Here is a 19,885-nt window from a genome sequence, read left to right on the forward strand (position 1 = left end):
ATCCAATGTCTTCTTCTGACCTTCGTGGGCATTGCACCACACTGATGCACTTACACATATGCAGGCAATACACTTATATACATAAAAAATAAAAATAAATTTAAAAAGAAGATTTTAGTGTGGATCTGTAGGCATTTCTAAATGATTCCTGCAGCTTTAGAATCCTAAAGCAATCATGGCCCCTGCCTCCTCATGTAGCATTAAGAAAGGAAGGAACTGTGCCATGTCCTTTCCTTGTTAGAAAGGTGAAATTACATGGCATCCAAGACTCAGGGTAGAAATGAGAATCACTGTTGAATGATTACTATGTGTCAGACCAAGTCTGAGTATTTTATACATATTAAAATATTAATATCAACAACTCTATATCTTTGGTATTAGTCATAAAATTTGCCACTTTACAGATTAGAAAACTGAGACTAAAAATGGTTAAGTAATTTATGGATGTTGTAGAGCTAGTAAGCAGAAAAATGATTTCTCTGATAGGCAAGGGCATCTCTGATAAGCAAGGCTTTTATTTTTTTTAAACGGTTATTTTTATTTATTTTTATTTTATGTGTATGAGTGCTATGCCTGCATGTAGGTATGTGCACCCATGTCTGCAATGCCAGCGGAGAAGAGAAGAGACTGTTGGATCTCCTGGAACTGGAGTTACGGACAGCTGTCAGCTGCCATGTGGGTGCTGGGATTCAAACTTGGGTCTTCTGCAAGAACAGTCAGTGTTCTTAACTGCTGAGCCATCTCTCCAGCCTGATAAGCAAGTTTTAAGCACCATATGCTTCCTAAAAAAGTCAATTCTCCAGAAATGATGTAGAAAACAGTAGAAAGTGGAGAAAAATAGTATTAGAATATCACTTTATAGTTTGCACAGAATTTGTCATCCATTATTTCCTTGAATCTCTGAGAGAGAACTTGTCCATTATGTTTACCTCTGTGTCCCCCATTCCTAACTGTGTAGCGGGTATGCCATACAGTGGATCGTCAAAATTTATCTTTTCCTGTTCCTGCATTTTATTGCATTTTATTACAGTATTTAGTTTTTCATCACTTTTTAACTTATTGTTTGGATATGAAATTACTATTTTAAATACTAATTGGATACATCAGTGATTATATCACTTTGGGAAATTCAGATATGCCTTCTAATAGCTTCTCAGTTGACAACTAAATACTCTAAAAGGGGGTAATTTGACAGCTCTGCTTTCCTGTTTTCTTTCTTATTTTATTTTTTAAGACAGGGTCTGACTCTGTAGTACTGGCTAGCCTGGAACTCATTATGTTGACCAGGTTAGTTTCAAACTCACAGAGAACTGCCTGCCTCTGCCTCCAGTGTTGGAACTCAAAGAGTGCAGCCACTACCTTTCGCAGTTTTCATATTTTTTGCTTACTTTTAGTTTATAGTATCTGTTAAATGGTTTTGTATTACTGCTCTTGAGCCTAAATATCATGCTCCATCTTTATTTCAAATTTCTTTTTAAGAACTTTTTTATTGAATGTCTGAGAATTTCATACAATATATTTTGATCATATTTAGACCCTTTCCCCATCTTCACCCCCTAATATCTTACACCAAATTTCACATATTCTAATATATTCATATATATACATATATATATATATGCCTTTCAAGTCAAATTTGTGTTCCCAAATGGCCTTTTGTGTAGGCCCATGCATTGAAAATACTCCATCTTTTGCCTCTGACTATAACATTCAACACCGCATTTGATGGCTAGTCTTTAACATATTAAGAAAACCCCATAAAGATCACCAAAAGTTGTTTGTCTTAAAGTCACATATTAATGTTATCTTTCATCACATTTTTATTGATATACAATGACTTTCCCTTCTAATCTGTTGATGTTTACAGCAACATCAGCATTACAGTAAAATAGTTCTTAACACTGACCTATCCAACTTTCTAGGTGCCCAGTGGTTCCAAACTGAGTGGGATGGTACTTTATCCCAAGGGGAAATGAGACTTCTATGACGTTTCCAATTAACACAATAATGGGATTGGTGACTTTTAAGGTGGCCTTTAGTGTTGAGAATTACAAATACGAAACTATCTACAAAAAGAATAAAAAGAGTATAGGGCTTCTATTATCCATGGTATCTCAGCTAAAAGCATTTCTAACTGTGAATTTGATCATTTTAATTTTTTAAACATTACTGATATGAAGATATGCCAACACAAAGCAATTTCTAACTTTGGAGAATTCCAATATTTTAAAAATAATCCCTCAGGGGAAGTGGCTTCCAGGTCATTTGCAGCTGTTATTTCTCCAAACCCTGTGTCCAACATATGTCCTGCTTCGGCAGTAGGGTCTTACTTTCAAGTTCTGGGAGGTCATCAAGTGCTGTGGCAATAGCCTAAGTAATTTTGGGAGTCTCTTGGACCACCCTGGCCAACAACTCAAAGGAAGGTATCCCCTGTCTGGCACTGTTTCTTGTTATATAGCCTTTAGCCATATACATGGACTCATGTAAAGATAATGTATGTATAATTTAAGTGCTAAGGGAAAACATCAATGGATGATCCAGCACCGACTTCAAATAATCACATCAATGGCCAGCACAGCACACATCACTGGTGCAGTAGTGGCACTTTTATCTTGGGGGCAATCAACAGCTACATAATTTGAATAAAAGCCCACTCAATGGGAGGAAATTGAAGTGTGGTACTATAACATAACCTAATACACTTGGCCAAGTGGTCATAGATCTTAGAGAAAACCCCAAAACTTTCACATCATTAGACCAATGTGATTTTTTACTATGTGCAAAATATGTATAGTTGTATTTACAAATATCCCAGTCACCACTCATCAAAGAAACTCATTTTGCAGCAGTCAGAGACTATTACCACGTACCACAACTGGTCACACAAAGACATTGTCTATGAATTGCCAAGCCCTAAGGGACACATCTGCAATGCAACCTCTACACCTAAGGCTCATGGAACATAGAACAGGGATAAAGAAAAAGACACTAATGAATCAGTTCTCAATAATGAAGCTCCCTTATGCTGCAGAGGGCCAAGGACACAAAAGGTCACAAATGGCCAAAGTGTAGAGATCAACAGTCTGCTAAATAGTGGTCCTTGGTTAGGACCCCTTTATTAAACTTTACCCACACAAGTCTCAGGGACCATTACAGAAGAGGGAGCAGAAGTATTGTAAGAGTCAGGGAGGATGTGCATGATCATATGGAAACAATCCTACAAGCTTCTAGGAACCTGTTCATATGATTCTTTGGCATAGGTGTCAGTATACACAAGTCCTATACAAACTCAGGCAGACAGTAACCCAGCACAAATCTGGGAAAATGAACAGCAGATCCCAATCTTAACTAAAGGAATGTTGGCAATTGGTTGCTGCCAGATGAAGAAATGCTGATCTTCCTAAAACAAGGGACTCTAGATAGGCTGACTAGATTCAGTGGATGGACTTGGACTGGAGAACGGCTGAGGGCACTGACAACACAGTGGGCAGTAACAGGGATGACAGAGCATATGGGCTCCAGTGGGGGGGGTATGGGAGGGTGCCAGTGGGGATTGGGGTATAAAAATGATTAAGATTGTTTGAGGTATTCTGTATGAAATACACAAAAAACAATAAAAAGTAAAATTTAAAAAATAAAAATACTTCCTCATAGATTATGGTGTACTAGAGTTTTATTACATTATTGGTACAAGTTTTACACTTAATTTTAAAGAGATTTGTTTATAATATTTTGATGATTTAATCACAGCTAATTTTGACTTTATTAAATAAAATAATTTTTCAAAACAACTACTGTTAAACCAGATTGTCCCAGTCATATAATTTGTATTGTAGTCAATACAAATCTAATCCCATTCTAACAAAATTCCATGTAATGATCGAAAACTACATTCATTTCCACTAAATTTTATGTTTTATTGCAATCTGCCATTTATATTCCATAAAATTTTGAATACTGTTACTGTTGACCCAATTAGCTGTTATTTTTCCTACCTGTATGCCACCAATAAGTTTGGTTAAAATATAATCTGTGGCACTCAGCTGGAATCCTGGTAACAATGTTGAACAGGATTGAAAACCACTCATTCTTGGAGCAGCAGCTCATATTCACTTCACATAGCTCCACATTTTCAACAAGACCCCTGTAAGACTCATTGCATCACAAGTGTAGAAGGCAACAAGATCCATTCTCAATTACCCCATGCTATGAATCCCCATTTTCTTTTCGAAGTGTCAGTACTATGTCAGTGTTTTAATATTATGCTTTATATTTTTCTCCTAGAAGACAACAACTAATAGTTTGGTGTATCATTTCCTAAAATATTTTTATACTCTTCTACAAAGCCAGCTACTTGTTCAACCTACCTCTCTCTCATTTCTTTCAAGTATCACTCTTAGTAGTCCTTCATTCATGTCCAAGTATTCCATCACTGTTCAATGGACTACTCTGTTATTTGATGCTTTCTGTCCCCTGTTTAACTTGGGGGTTTAAATCTCATGAACATTCTGTCATTCCCATTAATCTGTCCTTTTTTGGTAATGGTAATTTGCTAGAAGAGTTTATTCTGAAATAATATAACTACTAATAATGCTTAGTAAGTAAACACAAAGAACAGAACCAGGTGGACTTGGAAGAGCTCCAGTGTTTCTGGATGTAATGATTAGTTTAAACTCGGAGCTGTGCTTTCTATTCAACCCAGACAGATGTCTCAGTATAACTTCAAAAGACATTATTCAACCCATGTGGCTTTAAAGTGGTTTTAGTCATACTTTCTTTTACTAGGCAAATCTTCAAAAACAGCTAGCAGAGTACTTAGCAAAACCCAGTCATAAAATCATTCTCTTATAGACTACAGGTAAAGAATTGGTGGGATTTTTATAACTTTTAAAGGTTTGTTAATATTTGCCAACACAGAATGCCTTCAAATTATATCTTGTTCAACCTGTCAGGTCATGTTTTTTTCATTCATCCACTAGTGGTTGTAAAAAAAATAAAACCACAGAGTTGCTCATTTATGGTAATGGGGTGGGTGATTCTGCAGCTTTGTATCCACATTAAGAAAATCTTCAGGTGAGAAACTATTGGCAGCTGATCACTGCTGAGTAAGGTAAATTTGGTCTCCTTTAAGGGAGTATTGTAGATAGGCTGACCAGGCTTCAAGGTACGAACTCAGACCAAAGGACATCTGGGGACACAAACTTGACTTGATAGGCCTTAACATATATGACAGAATGTATGAAATCTGGTGGGGGGCTATGGAATTCAACATTTGGTTCAGTTACCAATTAAAACAGCAGGATGAATGCAAGTAATGGAGATAGGGCTATGAATAGCAGCAATGATATCGCTCACCCTTTCTGGCTACTTATTGGTCCACATACAGACACTCACACACACAGGCAAGGTGACAAGTTCAGTAGCCACTACATGCACATTATTTTAGGTGGCTATTACTTGCTAAATATTCCTTATGCCTTACTACAGATCAAGGACCACATAGTGATCTGTGAAAACACATCCTAGAAGTAAAAGCACTAAATTCGTGAATGGCAGGACCACCCGCTTCACCCCAAAAGTTCAACAAAAGTATCTTTTTAAAATGGTTATTGGAGCCTCAATTGTTTTTTTTTTCTAAAAAGCAAGCAACCACTCAATGTTCTCGAGTTAAAATATATCAGGCTGCTGATGCTGAGAGACTATGATATGTCATGTAGCCTGTCTCAACCCTTCTGTTTTTCCTCCCCAATCAAGATTGTCAGGCATGCAACTTTGAAACCACATTTAAAATCACAATGTTTATTTTTCTCTTTCCTTATTTTTCCTCCTGTCAGAAAAAGATCAAATGAAAACATAAACAGAAGATGGAGTTTTAGAGAAGGAATGGGCCTCTTTGGACTGTGAGCAAAAACAATTTTCAGGCAAATACAGACTACATAAAAACCATTGAATGCAGTTGATTAGAAAGTTAAAGGATGCCAGGCCTTGAATTGGAAGATACATAAAGTAATAGGCTCTGTATGCCTTAAAAAGTGAAAAGGAAAGAGAAAACTTTGAATATATCATAATTTGTATGAAACATGTGGCCATAGGATTCTCTCTCATTGACATGCAGTTTTTCTTCCAATGTTTTTCTTCTCCATCATGGTGAAATCCACAATATAAAACATCTTGGTTTTACATTAGAACTTTTTAAAGGAAAAAGTTTGATATTTTGAAATGAGGAAATACATAATACATTAAGAATAATCAGTACTTTAAATTCTTCTTAAAATTGTGATTTAAGGAAACCAAGAAATGATAATTTTCATTTAGATTTTTGCAACTTATCTAAATTGAATTCAACACAGAGATAGTTAAATGATGGCAGTCCCAGCATTTTACTTTATGTACATGCTTACATAGATTATGTTATCGATCATGTCATCAAATATCAAATGCCATGTACATGCTTACATAGGTTGTAAGTTATTGATCATGTCATCATATGCCAAATATTTTGAATTATATAATTTTAATTAACTTGAATAAATGTTTCTTTTAAAGTTTTATTTTATTTCAATTGTGTGTGTGTGTGTGTGTGTGTGTGTGTGTGTGTGTGCCTTCTATCTTTTGTTTGAGACAGCATCTCTCCTTGGCCTGGCAAGTTAGTCAAGTAGGCTAGGCTAGCTGGCCATAGGAGCTTCCAAGACGATTCCTGTTTTGGGATGTGCCCATGAGTGCAGTGCAGGTATCTGAGGAGGTCAGAGGTTTTGGATTCCCTGGAGCAGGAGTTACAGGCAGGGGAATGGCCTAATATTGGTGCTCGAACTTCAACTTGGGTCTTCTTCAAGAGTGGTATGAATATGTGCTCTTAGCCACTGAGCCATTTCTCTAGCCCCATAGAGGCATTTTAATTATTCATTTTTTTTCATGGTACATTTTGTATTATTCCATTATAGGTCACAGTTTTAAAACATCATTTGGTCTAAATTTAAAGGGGAAAAGTTGAGCAAGAGTAAAATTTTGAAGAGATTTTCATTCTCCTTTCTGACCTTGAAATTGGATTTGAAGGAGAGTTTAAGCTATTATACTGAAACTACATAGCCCTTAATAGAGTGAAGCATTTCTATGTTCTATGAGATGAAGGTATTAGGTATCATGGCTTGTCCTCTGCTTTGTTGCCTTCAGTTTGGTTGAAGGTCATTTCTGGTTTTGGAGATTAAGGTCTGGTGTCAGCCAGAGGGTCTGTGAATACTTTAAAGCCTGGAGGAAAATAATTCCATGCTTATCTCTTTATCAGCTCCATACTTTGACACAGGGTAAACTGTATGTGCTACTTCCTATACCACTATTATGACCACCTGGATTCAAGATGTAGATTGATGCTTAGGAACATGCAAACTACAATGCTCAGTATCTCTTTGAAAATCTAATTATCATACATAATATTTTAGCTTATCAATAAAAAGAAATACAAAGCTGATCTGGAGATATCTTTGGCCTGTACAACCATATTTAAACCCCAAGATACATACTTGCAGTGCAATTGTTGGCTGAAAGTTGTAAGTTTCGACTATTATTTTTTATCAGTGTATTAACCAGTATATGTTAACAAATTTGTAAATCAGGAGTGGTTGTTATATATACACTTCCTTCATTCTGACAGTTTTCCCTAAAGAGCATACTGATATACGAAAACCAAGTGTAAATTTTGAATTCTAAGCAAGTCTTCCTTGACCAATGCTAAGCAAATAGCTCCCGCCCAGTGAATCTCTTTCCTGTTCATTTTCTTCAGAACACTTCATATTCTCAGCTAATCTACAAACATTATTATGAGTCACATCTTCTGTCTCCTGACTATCATCTTCACACATCTCTTCCAACACTTTCTTTTGCTCTCTTTTCTGATGTTCTTGGATGCCCACAGAAGCTCTTCCACTTGAGCATATTTCCCCAAATACAGGTAAAGTCTGTTTGCTTGCTTTTTGCAGAGCTATTCTCCAATGTCGCAAACTCAGGACATTCCTTCTTGACTATGTATCTAAAACAGCGGCCCTTTGCCAACTCCTTTATCCAGTTTTCTTCTTCTTAACCACAGTTTGCATGTGCTCATATCCCTCTCATTAGCATGAAAACACCATTAGATTTCCTATTTTTCACCTTAGCACCCTCACAGAACTTAAAGCCAGAATAAAGTTGACACTCAAAACTTCTTTAGTAAGTTAATATCTTATTATTTCGTCTCTCTTAACAGACCCTTAAGAGAGTTTGTAAAAACGGAAACCATCTTTCTTGTATTCCCATAGCACCTTGGATGCAACAGGTGATAAATGAATATTCAGTGCATGTGTGAATGCATTGTTGTTTGTGTGGATGACTAAGAAACATTCCTCAGTAGTCCTTAATTATGGATGGAAATTAGAATTATATCTGTTTAGCGTCTCAATGAATGTATACTGATCTCACAATAAGATCTGGATTATAGTAGTAACTCGATAAGTAAGTGAAAAATATCAAGTGAACAGCAACCTGCTCTGGCTACAGCCACCAAGAAGTCTGCATGGCTAGTCTGATGTCTTAATGTCAGACAGAAAATAATTTTGTATACACAGAGCTATGAAAGCCCTAAATTACCCTGTGTATTTCTGGCTAATCTGAATCTTAAAGTCATATTTCTCAGATAAAAACAAAGATGAGAGCTATAGGCTTGTAAGAGTCTTAATTTCAGTTTATCTCTTTTTAATTTGAGATGAGTGAATCTTACTTTTTACCTACAGTTTTCTTTCCTTAAAACATTGCCTTGAAGATTCCAGATGTATATAAATTTGTGCTGTCAAAGAATATCAAGTAAGAATTAGATTTTAACATAAATCTCCCACTTAGCAGTAGAGTAGCCTTAAAAATATCTATCATCATTTCTTTCATGTTTTCTATTTGTAAAATGAAAATACTAGAAAAAGACCAGGAACCCTAAAATCCTGAGATGCTCATATGAGATGAAACAAGAGACATTGTCAAGCAACTTACTTCCTTTCTTCCTGTTGTCCACCATATAATCCTGCTTGTTTAAAAAGCACAGCTTTGAAGAGCAACTGTGGCTGGTGGTAATCCTCCAAGTGAATAGAGGAAAAGTTCATAACCACTGCCACATGCAATCTAGACTAATTTTTTATCACTGAAATATTGTGACTCTATGAATCATATCTCAGTTATCTCTGTCTTTCATTCATTAACACTAACCTACATGTTTTTTTTTTTTTTTATTTTACCAAAAGTCAGGAACTATTGGGAACTGAAAAGTTGGATTCAGAATTAGCCTGACCTCTCAATGAGCTCCACCCACTGGGGGAATTGCAAGGAAGGGTGATAAAGTGCTTTGATGAGGCCAAAATAGTCTGTAAATTTAGAGTGCATCAAAGTGTGCCCTAGCACCACCAGCAGGTGACCAAACACTGAAACCTAAGTTAGGTTAATTTAATTACAGCCTTCTAAAGCTGCAGAGTATGAACATCATCTAATTCCTACTCCTGATATCCACAGAGGTTAACTGATGCAGAAAAACTAAGTCATTTTCTTCTCCAGGAAACGTTTTAAAATCCCACATTTCATCAATCTAATAATGAAATCACCCAGTTAGTCATATTAATATACTATCACAATAAGGAAGAGGAGCAAAACACTTCTATCTACTGACTTCATACACAGCAGTGATGCCAGTAACCCATTGTCCATGGGTTGAAGCCAGTGAGGACTGATGGTGAGTTCATTCACATGTTGGCACAGCTAACCAAGTTTGCTCTCTGAGCTACTGTATGTCACAAAATAAAGACAGGTGCCATTTGGATGTCAATAAGAATAAACTTTAAATCTTGTCTGTTTAGTCCTCTCCTTTGAACAACCAACGGAGGCATCTAGGGGCTGACATAAAATCCCCAGAGTGGAATATTTTTAGGAGTAGCAGTAGCAGGGTATGAACTTGCTCAGGTATGTGATCTGAGAGTTTTTGCTCTAAACATAGAGCTGTTGTTTTACTTGGGATGTTTAATGACTGTAATTTAGTAATGGGACAATGTAAAAGCTCATCACATTAAAATAGAAATACTTGGGAAATCCATAGTTTTTAATAGCTTGCCATCTGCTTGGCCCTTATTGGCAATGAATTTCTCCTGCTTAGTACAGATGCTACTGAGGGTGAAATCATAGACTATATGATGGATTACTGAGCTCTTTAACTACTGTTATTAATTTGCTAGTTTGTAAATCAACATTTCCCAACGTTAAAAAAATCAATTATTTCTTAACTCTTACCCCAAATAAGGTTGCTATGGGCACCACATAGTATCTGTTCTGGTGCGAACATACTGAGTTAAAGCCACCCTGGATCTCTGCAAATTAAAAACCTCAAACAGTTTCCCCGGCTCTTCCTCGGTACTCCCAGCAGGATGCTCTTTTGCCTTGCTGGGCCTTCTAGTTTAATCCGCTAGAAGAAAAAATTCTAGAGAGACAAGGACTAAATCATTTTCCTCTTAGCACAGCATTTCCAAATGGTCGCCCTGGGTCCTAAACCCGGTCGCTGAGGACGGAAACTAGAGGTGCCCTCTTTCTGCAAACAGGGATTCCGGCACCTTCCTAACTGGACGTGGGAAACAGAAAGGAAACTCCCACTCATAGCTAGGTACTACCTCGGCCATGCACCAGGCAGGCCTGGATCCCAGTGGAGAAACCAGTCCCCAGGCTTGGGGAGGTTTAGGGAGGAAGCAAAGCAAAGACTGTTTCCCATTCAAGTCAAAGGGCAGGACGCACAGGTCACAGGTGAGAAGTTAAAGTGTTACCTAGCCTGCACTTTGTCTCTGCAGCACTTCAATGGTGAAGAAAAGGAAAGCTTAGCTGGAGCGGGCGACAAGAGTTGCTACCACCCCGGAGCTGCAGGGGAAAGGAGCAGCACGACCCCCGCGGCAGCTGGGGACTGTCTAAGCCCCGCCGAGCCGGCGCTGCTAGCGGGATGCTGTGTCCTGGACCCCCCCCAGGCTGCCTGGCTCCGCGCTGCCCTTTTGGTAGAGAGCAGCGCCCTGCCGCCGCAACCCAGCCGCGGTGCACCCAGCCACCCGGGAGATAGCCCTGCCAGCCCCCGGCGGCCTCACTGGCACCCGCAGCTGCTTAGACCCTCGCCTCCAGCGCGGAGACAAACTTCCTTCCTTCGGGTTCCCCAGCTGGTAGTTGGCAGGCGGCTCCCCAGCCAGTCTCATCGCGTCTCCCGCAGGGCAAGCTTTCTCTGCCCCTCTCCAACCTACAGCTCCAGGACCCGGTCCCTGCTCATCCTTTCCAACAAAGCCAGGGGCATGAGGCGACCCGGCGAGGGACAAGGACTGGAGCCAGAGCCTGAGCGTCCGAGCCTGGCCAAGGCATCCTCGCCTGGGCGAGTGCAGTATGAAGGGGTAGCCGGGATCCGGCAGAGAGAAGAAAGTGTCCTGCTCCAGGCGCTAAAGCCTTTTGGGCTGGTCCTCGCTCTCTGTGTCTCTCCTGCCTGAGCGCATCCTGCCGGTCCGGTGGGACTGGGCAGGGCGGAGGGGGAAGCAGTGCGTATGTAGTGGCCCCGGGGGGCGAACCGCTCCCTTACCTCTGTCCAGAGTAAGCGGCTGGACCACTGTCAATGTCGCCATGTCTGCCGTGGGAGCCGAAGTGACGCTCGGCTTCAGCATCAGCGGCGGCTTGTAGTGAGAAAAAGAGGAGGAGATTGAGGGCGGGGGTGGAGAGGGAAGACGGAAAGGAAGGGGAGGAGGGGGAGGCAGGAAGGTGGTGATAGAGGAGAAGAAAGCTTGGGTGGGTTGGAAGCCAGATGGAGACGCAACTGTTCCGTGGTAGCAGATCTTGAGACGCAGCGCCAAGCGGGGCAGGTATCCTAAAGCGCCTGTGTGGCCAGGCGTTTGGAAAGGAATGCTCTGCCCTAACACCAAAGTTCCACCCACCAGGAGCACTGGCAGGGTGCAGCTGGTTTGCTGTCTTTCAACTTTCCACTCAAACAGAATGGTCAGAATGGACTTATGCTCAGGGAACGAGAGAACAAGGAGAGGGGCGAGGCATAGGGAGATGGGGATAGAATTTTCTCAGAAAAGAAATTGTCAGCAGAGTAATCTCACATCCCCTTTAAAGAGAAAATGCCGTTAGAAATGGGAAGTGTTAGATATCATTGCAGTTGCTGTTAATTTCAGTTAAAGGTTTTTAGAATGTGGACTTGTAACAGTATGCAAGGTAACTGACACAGGGACTGGTTTCTATGCATTTCTTTAGGAGTTAGGTATGCTGCCTAGGAAATAACCTGCCTTTACAAACCAACTTCTTTGAAATGTTTTTAAAGATCAGTTTCTGCAGCTGAAAAATATAACTTTTCGTGTTGATTCACGAGCAGTGCTTATTCAGAGGTGTTACCGATTAATTAGCATATGTGACAGGCATTGAACCAGGAATGTTCCTTCCATGCCCTGTACTATATCCTAACGTGGGGATTCATTACACCCCTTGTTAGCCTCTGAGTTAGTGGGATATTGTACTAAAAAGCTCATTTCAGAGTCAGTTGACTGGGGTTCAGTTCCTGGAGTCTTTAAATACTGCATGTGAGTCCTTTGTCCTTTGTCCCAACTTTCACTAAGCTTTGGCCAAGCTCATTTCCAGCTCAAACCATGAAGAAGTGGGGAGAAGCCTTCTCTCAGTATAATAAATGAGTGGGTACAGGACTGGAGATGACAAGACTGCCTTCTCCATCCTCTCCCTTCCCTGTGACAGACAGCCCAATCCTCTGGGTTACCCACAAACCCTCAAAGGCAGGCACTGTGTTACAGCAATGATTTCTCAAGATATTTTTCATCTTATGGTACAAACACAAGGGGCAAAAAGCGGCATTTCACCAGTGATTGAGGAAAGGCAAAGATGATTAGTCATTCATTCAACAGACCCTAGAGATACACAACACAGGAGCTCCATGTAGTCATCTCATCTTTAAGTGTGTTAGGAAGACCCCTGATCTTGAAATTCAAATCTTAGCCAGTCATGTGATCTGCCAAAGCCACAGTCTCCCAGGAATCCTGTTTTCTCATCTCTCAAACAAAGGAAAGAACTTGATTGAGTCTCACAGAGAGTCTGTAATAGGAGGAATCTGATTCTACTTTGCAAGCTCACTGATATTTGTGAGCATTTTATGCGTTCGTAGATATGAATACACTGGGGCTGGAGAGAGAGAGTTCAGCTGTTAAGAGCACTGGCTGCTCTTTCAGAGGACCCAGGTTCGGTTCTCAGCACCCACATGGAGGCTAACAACTGCTTGTAACTCCAGTTCTAGGGGCTCCTATGCATTCTTCTGACCTTCATGGGCATTGCATGACATCATTGTACTTACATACATGCAGGCAATACACTCATACACATAAAATAAAAATAATAAATTATATATATAAATAATTATACTTTGTGGGGCTGGAGAGATGGCTCAGCAGTTAAGAGCATGTACTGCGCTTACAAAGGACATACGTTCAGTTCTCAGCACCCACAATGAGCAGCTCACAACCAACTATAACTCCAGCGCCAGGGGATCCAACCCGCACACACATGTCTACATGCAGACCTATCTGCATAGGCACATATGCACATAATTAAAAATAAAATAGATCTTCAAACTGAATATATTTGAGAACATTAAAGAGTATAAAAATTTATTAGTATAAACAATTAACTTCCTGAACAGAGTAGCAAGACCTGTGGTAGAGGCTCATCATGCAAAGGTTAAATAGACTCAGCCCTTTCTCTCCACTTAGTTCTAGTTGGGTGACAAGTAGTAAAATAGCATGAAATTCTCTTTCAGGAAGTGCCTAAGCACCATAGAAGGGAAGCACTGTGGGAGGTCAGAGAAGGAACCAGTAACTTTAATTGATTATCATTATACACATGTCCTGAAGGGAACAACAGAAAGTAATGCAATTGTGTGCTTGATAGCCAGATGCTTTTTGTAGGGGTTTGCACAAAATGTTGAAGCTGTTTCAATGATTGAGGCTGAAAAACATATACAAACCCCTGGCCACTAATGTAGCTCTTCGGATAAAATACTTGATCAAAAATGTATATTTCAGCAGCTTGAGTCATAAGTCTAAAAGCCATAATTGTACCTATTTCAACATAAATCTCAGATGTGAAGTTTATGAAGGCGGGATTTTTGGCTTTTTTTCCCTAATGGATCTCCAGCACCAACCATACTTCTTGACTGATGTCTTGAATCATTTCATTGAAAATTTGCTATATATTGTTTCTGTATGTCTCTTTCCCCCCAAGGACTAAAAGAGAAAGTAAAAGGAAGCACAATTTATTATGTATTTAACAGTTATTGTTTCTATTATTGGTAAATACAGTGTCTTTAGCTTATTTCTACATGTTTGTAGAAAATTATAAATCAGCATATGTAAGAAATGGTTTTCATGAAATGTATCTGTAAGCAAATGTCTGTTATTGTCTTTCTGAGACCTGTGGAGATACAGGGGTTTCCTTAATTTCTTCTTGTGTTTGGATACATGTGTCTATGCTTAGGTCTCATGCACAAAGGCCTGGTCACTCCAGTTCCAACCACAGTGTTTCATCAAGGTCAGTGTATTTGACATATCCACATGCTGTTTCGTTTCTGTGTATTTATCAGAGTTGTTAAGATATATGTAATTGCAGGGCTGGAGAGATGGCTCAGTGGTTTAGAACACTGGTTGTTCTTGTAGAAGACCAGGGTTCCTATCCCAGCACCCACATAGCAGCTAACAACTGTCTATAACTCCAGTCCCAGGGGATCCGACAGCCTCTTCTGCCCTCCACAGGCATTACACGACACAAGTGCACTTACCTACATACAGCAGGCAATACATGCATACACATAAAATTAAAAAAAAATAAATAAAAATTTTAAAAATATATGCAATTGCATTTTAATCTTAACTTGTTTGGTTATCCAACCATCATATTATTTCCTTAAAAGATGTGTAGTTTTTTATTGGTAACTATATTTTCAGTATAATTAATTAATTTAATAAATACTAAGTATCTTGTATGTTCAAGGGTCGATACTAGGTTTGTTACTGTCCCAATATTTCCAGTTTAGAAAAGCAAATATTATTGTCCCATTTTGGAGATAACTAAACTAAAACTCAGAAAGGTTAACTGACTTGCTTAGTAATGCTAGTACCTAGACAGAGGAACTTCTGTGTTTTCTGGGAAGAAATGTAGGATTTTTATCTTATTGCCTCTTTTATGTTACAGGTTCAGACATTTATTTCAGAGCAGCAAATGTGCATGCCCGTGTGTGTGTGTGTGTGTTTGTGTGTGTGTGTGTGTTCTCTCTTGTGTCTCTCTCCATCTTTTCCTCCCTCCCTCCCTCCTTCCCTCTCTCCCTCCCTCCCTCCCCCCTTCCCTTCCTCCCTCCCTCTCTCTCTTGATTGAGATACAGTCAGAAGGAGGACTGTATGGAGAAAAGCATTTGGGTTTAAATCTGAAGCAACAGAGCTAATATTAAAACAACTGCCTACTTCAAAATATAAAATCTGTTCTTGTTAACAAATTGATTCAAAGCTAGTTAAGGTCTCCTTCTCTTAATTGAATCTTTTAAAATCATGTGGTAGAATCAAGAGGTTTGCAAAAAGCTTTAGCATACCAAGAAAACGTGTTTAGTTAGATTTTAAATGGAGTATAATAAGCACAGCTTCATATGATAAAAACAGCACCCTCAAACTGAAACTCTTTCAGGCTGAGTGTTAGAAATGATTTTTGACTGATTCAAACTATTTTATTTTTTAGTTCACATGACTTTGTCAAAACAGCATTAAACTAAAACAAAGAATCAACCTATATTTCAATGTATAAATGTTTGTTTTTGACTCATCATAAGTAGAATATCTTATATTTATTTTTTCTTGTATTTATTTTGCTAACTACTCATCTATTGCTTCTACAGATTCTTTCTCTATTTACTAGAAGCTAGACACTGTCCTAAGCACTGGGGATACTAAAGTGCATGAAAAAAACATTGCTTTTATTTTTTATGTTTTTGTATTATTGAGGAAAAAGGACAATAAAGAAACCAAAATAGCAGTTATTAACTAAATTCTATGCTTATGCAGAGAATGAAAAAGTTGGTAGTTAAATTAGTTCAAGGATAATGTCGGGTTTACTAAGCAGAGGTATAAACTAGAGTGTTCTAGACAGCAAGAGAGCGAAGCCAAAGTGGGAGGATGGATATGTTTGGGTAGAATAAAGAGTTTGTTGTGGACTGTCCAAAAAACAAAACAAAACAAAAACAAAAACAAAAAAACCCCAAGACTGAGGAAGGCCATTGAGAATCAGATACTGGAAGGTAATATAAGTAGCAGAAATGTGGTGACCTTTGTGCCAATCACAAAATAAACTGCAAATAATGAAAGGTGAAAATTAAGAAAAAAATGCTGCAGATTCTACAATAAAAACTGCTAACATCAGAATTAAGTGAAGAGCTGCCAGAATTGGATAGCAGGAAATTAAAGATGAAATGGAAATATGAAAAGTCAATTCTAATTATTTTTGATTTACCTGAAATGAAATTTAAAAAGAACTTTGAAAGAAGTAAAGCTGAAATTTGGATAATTATTCTTCAGTGATAGGACCTTATCTGTATTTCTTCACATTATCACTTATGTGAATTGCAATTATAATATTTAATTTTATTCTGTTTCTGTATGGAAAAACATATAATTAATGACTGCAAAGTCTTCTTGATTTGTGAGTGTTTTGTGTCTGTTTGATGAACCAAATAGAAAATGATATTTTTCTTTCCTTTTGAAATGAACTTCTATTTTCACAGTTGGAAGTCAAGGGTGATCTTTTAGTAATGGAATTTAAAATTAATGCTTTTGAATTTCTTCCCTTTTGATTATATGTCTCAACCTCATATTTCCCTAAATTCATATTTACATTCTTAGGACAGCCTATGAGATAAAAGAGATAGAAAACAATTTTTAAAGCTGTGTATAACTCATCTCTTCTCATACTTTCATGGGGCATATTTCCCTTATTTTAGACCCCACAAAATTCAACAATTCTAAACAGAAGGTTTTATTGTTATTATGATTTTATTAATTTTAATAGACTCTAATTTGAGCCAAGGATTATTTTTGTTTGGTTTGGCAGTACTGGGGTTTGAACTAGAGACTCACATATGCAAGCCAAGTGCTGCAGGCCCAACTAGCCCTGAGTCAGGGATTGCACTTCATTCATTAAATGTATAGCAAGCACCGCTGTGTGCCAATCACTATCCTATACATGGCAATTAGATTTTATGAAGGGAGACTAATACAATATATAAAAACAGTAAATCAGAGATTCTTAGGTAGAGGTGAGCACATCTCTTGTAACTCTTGTATTTGTAACTCTGTTCATACTGTTCCGTGAGAACTGATTTTATGTATATTGTTCTAGAATCATTTCCGTCCATGTCCCATTGGTATCTTTACACTAACCGTGGTGAGAACACGCATCTAGGATTAGCAAATTTTATATAGTATAATATCTTTTTTTTTCTGGAAAGCCAATTTTTATGCGTTTAGAGTACTCAAAAAGTTCATTAAGAAAATGAAGTAAGAAATTTTCATCAAATATGTACCAGGAGAGGAGACTATTTTGGCATGGCTCAGAAAAGAGTTCGATTTTACTAGATAGGATTAGTTTTTAAATAACGCATGTGTATTCTGTCCAAACGCTGGACTTGGAATAGAGTTTGAAATAAGAGATCTCCGTGATATTTTTGAGGAGTTTATGAAGTATTTGGAAAGGAATTCGAAGCATAGAATTACAAAATGATGTATCTCCAAGAAGAAATATTATATATTTTATGTGTTAAAGGCATACATATATGGGCTGGAGAGATGGCTCAGCAGTTAAGAGGACTAACTGCTTTTGCAGAGGACCTGGGTTTGTTTCGTAGTACCCACATGACAAATAACAATCATCTGTAACTCACTCCACTTCCAAGGGACCTAATACCCCTTTCTGGCCTCCACAGGCATTGCACTCATGGGCAATTTACATACAGTCAGGCAAAATACTCATAAATATAAAAACTAAATACATTTCCAAGAGACATACAAAAACAGCACAAAGGAAAATCTGTATTATGAAGGGTTGCTTGAAGTTGTTTGATTTCCTTCAGATGAAACTAAGGGTATTTTCTTTCCTGTGTGTAGATAATATAATGCTTTTACCTTTGAGCATAAAGAAACTGTTTTTAAACTTTAGATCAGGATATTTCTAAGTATATGGTACAGGGTATTCCAAAAGATTTAATGGAAAACTAAAGGAAGTCTATGATAACTCCAGTGAAGAGTCTGTGATGATGGGGAATTTACTGTGGCAAAGATAGCCACCACCATGATCAATGACAAGGACCCTAGAAACCCTCAAGGTTTGTTTCAAATTCTAAAGTTATTTTAAAATTTAAAAAATGTTATTAATTCCTTAAGAATTTCATACACATATTTGATCATATTTATCTACTCTCCACCAAGTACTCCCAGGTTCAAATCCCTTCTCCCATATCTACCAAACTTTGTGTTCTCTTTTCTACTTTTTTACCAATCAAGTCCATTTGGTGCTGATCATGCATTCTTGTTGTGTGGTCATCCACTAGAGCATGGTCAGTCTGCCAGGAGCCACACTCTTTGAGAAAATAAACTCTCAATCTCCCAGAAACTTTCACTGACAACAGTTACATATCAATGTTTGAAACACGGTGCCCACCTCCCCATTATATGTTGGGAACTTTTATCTGGTTTGAGCTTGCAGAGTTATTGTGCATGTCATTACAACTGCTGTTGGCTCATACATGAACCCGACCTGTTGTGCTCAGAAAACACTGCTTCCTTATAATACTCCACCACATCTGACTCTTACAATATTTCTTCCTCCTCTTCTGCAATGATCCCTGAGCACTGGGAGGAGGAGGTGTGATATACATGATCCATTTAGGGATGAGCACTCCACAATTTTGTATTATCTGCATCTTGACCAGTTGGGGGTCTCTGTGTTATCCACCATCTGCTGCATAAAGAAGCTTCTCTAGTGAGTGTTGAGAATACACTAATCTATGTGTATAACAATAAGTTTTTAGGAGTCAGATACATACTATATCCTTTTAGCAGAGTAGTAGCAGTAGATTCTTCTGAAAACTAAGACCTATCACCTAGTCAGCCAAGAGTTTTTAGTTCCAATAATGTTGTCAGGTATTGGCTTCATCTTGTAGAGTGGGCCTTAAATGCAATCAGAATGTGGTTGGTTACTTCCATGACATTTGTGCCAATATTGCACCAGTGGGCATGTCTTGCTAGACCATTCATTGCTGCAGCTTGCAGGATTCACAGTGGGTAACATTAGTAATTACTGTTCTCCTCTGCTAATGTGCATAGCACCTTCCAACATCTATGAAAGTCAGCACTTTGAAATCAGTACAACTTCAGTTTCTCTATGTTCTATGACTCAAGTATGTGGTGTCTTCAGCAATACAGTCTTACTTTCAATGTCTGGAGAGTAATCAAGAGCATTGGCAATAGACTGTAATGTTTGGGGGATCTATGGGAACTTACTGACTGATAATTCCAAAACAAATAGCTAATTTCTGGCACTGCGCTTTTTATTTACAGCCTGTGGTTTCTAGTAGGGGCATTGCCATCCATTTAGGAGATAATTCCACTTAAACTCTTTTTAAAGTTTCTACAGTAGTAGGTTTATATGTCTTTCTCAAAAGGTCATTGGTGTTAGTTATCTGTCCCTGCATTCTCTCCTCTAATCTGCCCTTCCAATCCAAACCCCATGTGATCTTTCCTGTCCCAGGATTATTCTTTATTCCTTTATATTGCTG

The 19,885-nt window shown here is 38.4% G+C and overlaps 1 protein-coding gene across 4 annotated transcripts in view; it reads right to left on the reverse strand.

The window, feature by feature from the left end:
- The window catches only part of Lin7a (lin-7 homolog A, crumbs cell polarity complex component), a 178,964-nt gene extending 167,034 nt beyond the window's left edge, over positions 1–11,930 (reverse strand). For 2 of the 4 annotated variants that reach the window (XM_008852167.2, XM_008852160.2), the window contains exon 1: positions 11,600–11,930. In XM_008852167.2, the coding sequence (XP_008850389.1) occupies positions 11,600–11,681 (82 nt within the window). In that variant the 5' untranslated portion in view covers positions 11,682–11,930. The remainder of the gene's footprint in view (positions 1–11,599) is intronic. The other 2 variants (XR_001872901.2, XM_008852175.1) reach the window with 2 other exon arrangements.
- Positions 11,931–19,885: the final 7,955 nt, after the last annotated feature.

The sequence above is a fragment of the Nannospalax galili genome, unplaced genomic scaffold (assembly GCF_000622305.1).
Source record: "Nannospalax galili isolate Female #2095 unplaced genomic scaffold, S.galili_v1.0 scaffold390, whole genome shotgun sequence".
NCBI lineage: Eukaryota > Metazoa > Chordata > Mammalia > Rodentia > Spalacidae > Nannospalax > Nannospalax galili.